The 2843-nt window shown below is 39.4% G+C and overlaps 1 protein-coding gene across 1 annotated transcript; it reads left to right on the top strand.

Moving 5' to 3' along the window:
• The first annotated feature begins 832 nt into the window (after nucleotides 1-832).
• On the top strand, nucleotides 833-2556 carry LOC112510818. Its single transcript, XM_025116168.1, has 5 exons — nucleotides 833-947; nucleotides 993-1240; nucleotides 1348-1718; nucleotides 1864-1959; nucleotides 2016-2556. The coding sequence occupies exons 1-5, from the start codon at nucleotides 833-835 to the stop codon at nucleotides 2554-2556; spliced, it is 1371 nt and encodes a 456-aa protein (XP_024971936.1).
• The last annotated feature ends 287 nt before the right edge of the window (nucleotides 2557-2843 follow it).

Raw genomic sequence — 2843 nt, 5'->3', positions numbered from 1 at the left:
GGTCAGTTGCATTGGTTAGTTATGCGAGTCTAGTTTATTTGGTATTTTGAGGTGATGGCATGAAAATGGGTCTAAGATATGAAAAACAGGTCTGCAAGTGACCTTGGTGCATACAGAAATCAATCTAGGATAGTCAAAGTTTGTGTAGCCATAACATGGAAATGCTTTATTGTTTGCTTATGAAATTTGAAATGTGCACTCTAGAGGTATTAAAAAGGATATCTGGAGCTTGGCATGGGCTAATTCCATTTTTGGGTCGGAAATGGAAATTTTCGCGTCGGTTTGATTCATATCGATATGGTTTCATTGACGCTAAGTAGTTTTGAGTTGTATGGCTTCTTGATACGTTGATTTGATTCGGTACCGAAATCATACATGTAACCTGTTGATTCCAATTTTTTAGTTACCAATTTTTAGTTACAAATTTCCCGACTTTTGGTTTGTAAAAGTCTTAGTTTGTAAGTTGTTTAAACTATTTTCAAAGGATGTTTGACTTACCGGTCAAACTAAACTTAACTTTTGGTGGATAATTAGAAATTGTATCCCGTCTTGGTTTTGGGTGAATTTTTTTTTTTTTTTGATCGGTTAAATATTCCTGAAAGTTTGTTTTTTTATTTTAGTGTAATCGCGATGTTACAATTATTGTATCAGAGTCCCGGTTTAAGCGATCTAAATATCAAAAATGGTATTTAGACTTAAACATAGGCATTGAGATCGTATAGTAACTAGGCAATGATTTATACGGGATACGGACCTGTAGGAGAGACCTAAGTTGGGTTGGGACCAAGGGTAGGATTGTGTTTAACATATATGTGTTGTTTTCTCAGCAAAAATGTCGGAGCATAATGAGCTAAGTCAAACACAAAATGTTGGGGAAAACAACCCCACACTGAATATAAATGCTCCAGAAGGTGCCGAGAACGATGAAAATCCCGCTTTGTCCCCTTGTACAGAATGACTATTGAAACTTTTGGATGATCGATTGACTACAGTTCTGGAACGACAGCGTCAAGAAATGGAGCAACGCTTTGAGGAAGAACATAATCAAAACAATCCCATGGAACCCGACAATCGTGGTAAGCATTTAAACGAAGTCGGAGATGCACCAAAACCTAAGTCCGACCAGGTTTCATTTAAAACTTTCAAAAGCTGTGGTGCTACAGAATATGCGGGGCAATCAGATCCCGAATTGGCGATGCAATGGATCCAGAACACAGAAAAGGTGTTTCAAATTACCGAGGTACTGGATAGCGATAAAGTAAAATATGCCTCTGCGATGCTCATAGAGCGAGCCCTAGTGTGGTGAAATGCCACGTATGAGTCTTTAGATGCGATGACACGTAACAGTTTGACGTGGGACGAATTCAGAAAAGGTTCTTTGAACAATATTGCCCTATTGACCTACAAAGGCGTCTTGAAAAGGAGTTCTTGGATCTGAAGCAAGGCAAGATGACTATACTAGACTATGAAACTGAATTCAACAAGAAGGCACGATTTGTACAACGATTCCTGAGCTCCGAACAGGATAAGATCGAACATTTCATTGGAGGACTACGGAAGGAGATTCGAAGTGTTGTGGTAACTCGTGATGTTTCCAGTTTTAGCAAGATAGTTGAATACGTTCAGTATTGTGAGTATGAATTATCCATTCCTGATGATAATGAATCGATGTCGAAACGTCCGCAAACTGAGAGGATGATGTCTACCCCAACACAGCGGTTCTCTTGATTCTCCAACCAGAGAAGAATTTAATCTCAGAGTACCCCACGCGCATCATGTCAGGCATTTAGCCTTCAGTTATGAATGTGTATTAAATGATACTATGATATGAAATGTAAAAAAAACTAATGTGATATTTTGTAGTCGAGCACACCAAGAGATTGTCGGAGGTGCGAAAAGACACACCAAGGCCGGTGTGATACAGATAGATCTGTTATTAAATGCTTTTGTTGCGGTGAAGTGGGTCACTTTAGGATGAATTGTCCCCAGAGAGATTGTGCATGCTTTTCCTGCAGAGTGTTAGGACATCGTATTAAAGATTGTCCCCGTATAAAAAAAGATGAAAGCAAAGCCTTGGTACAACAACCAACGAGAGTGGGTACTTCAACCCAAAAGGAGGAGGTGCCCAGGGCACAAGCCAGGGCTTTTCAAATCACAGCAGCGGAGGCATTGAAGGAACCGGACGTCGTAACTGGTATTTTTCTTCTCAATGATACACTTGCATGTATTTTATTTGACTCGGGAGCCATAAATTCTTTTGTGTCACTTTATTATACTCAGTACCTCGATTTTGTGCCAATCATGCTTGAGAAACCTTTCAATGTCGACACTGCGAACAGAGTAACACTCGTAGCTGATAAAGTTTATAAAGACTGTAAATTAGACTTAGATGACCATGAGTTCACGGTCGATTTGATTCCAATGGATATTCATAACTTTGATGTGGTGATTGGTATAGATTGGTTGATGAAGAACCGAGCAGATATCATCTGCTCGCGACGAATGATACAAATTTCGATGGAAAATGGAGAATTCTTATATGTCTACGGTGAATGACGAGTGATCGACCTTAAGGTAATCTCTGTACTCAAGGCTCGACATTATTTAACTAAAGAATATTCGTTTTTCTTAGTGTATGTCCTACATTCGACAAAGGAGATGAAGAAGAAGACTATGGACAATGTACCAATAATACGTGAATACCCAGACGTGTTTCCTGAAGACTTGCCTGGATTGCCACCAGATAGGCAAGTGGAGTTTAAAATCAACTTGATACTAGGTGCAACACTGGTAACGAAGACTCCTTATCGTCTAGCGCCTCCAGAAATGAAAGAAATGATGAA

Source organism: Cynara cardunculus (genome assembly GCF_001531365.2).
Source record: "Cynara cardunculus var. scolymus isolate 2C chromosome LG 4, CcrdV1, whole genome shotgun sequence".
Lineage (NCBI taxonomy): Eukaryota > Viridiplantae > Streptophyta > Magnoliopsida > Asterales > Asteraceae > Cynara > Cynara cardunculus.
Note: the sequence above shows the minus strand (reverse complement) of the source record. Positions and strands in the feature narration are given on the sequence as shown.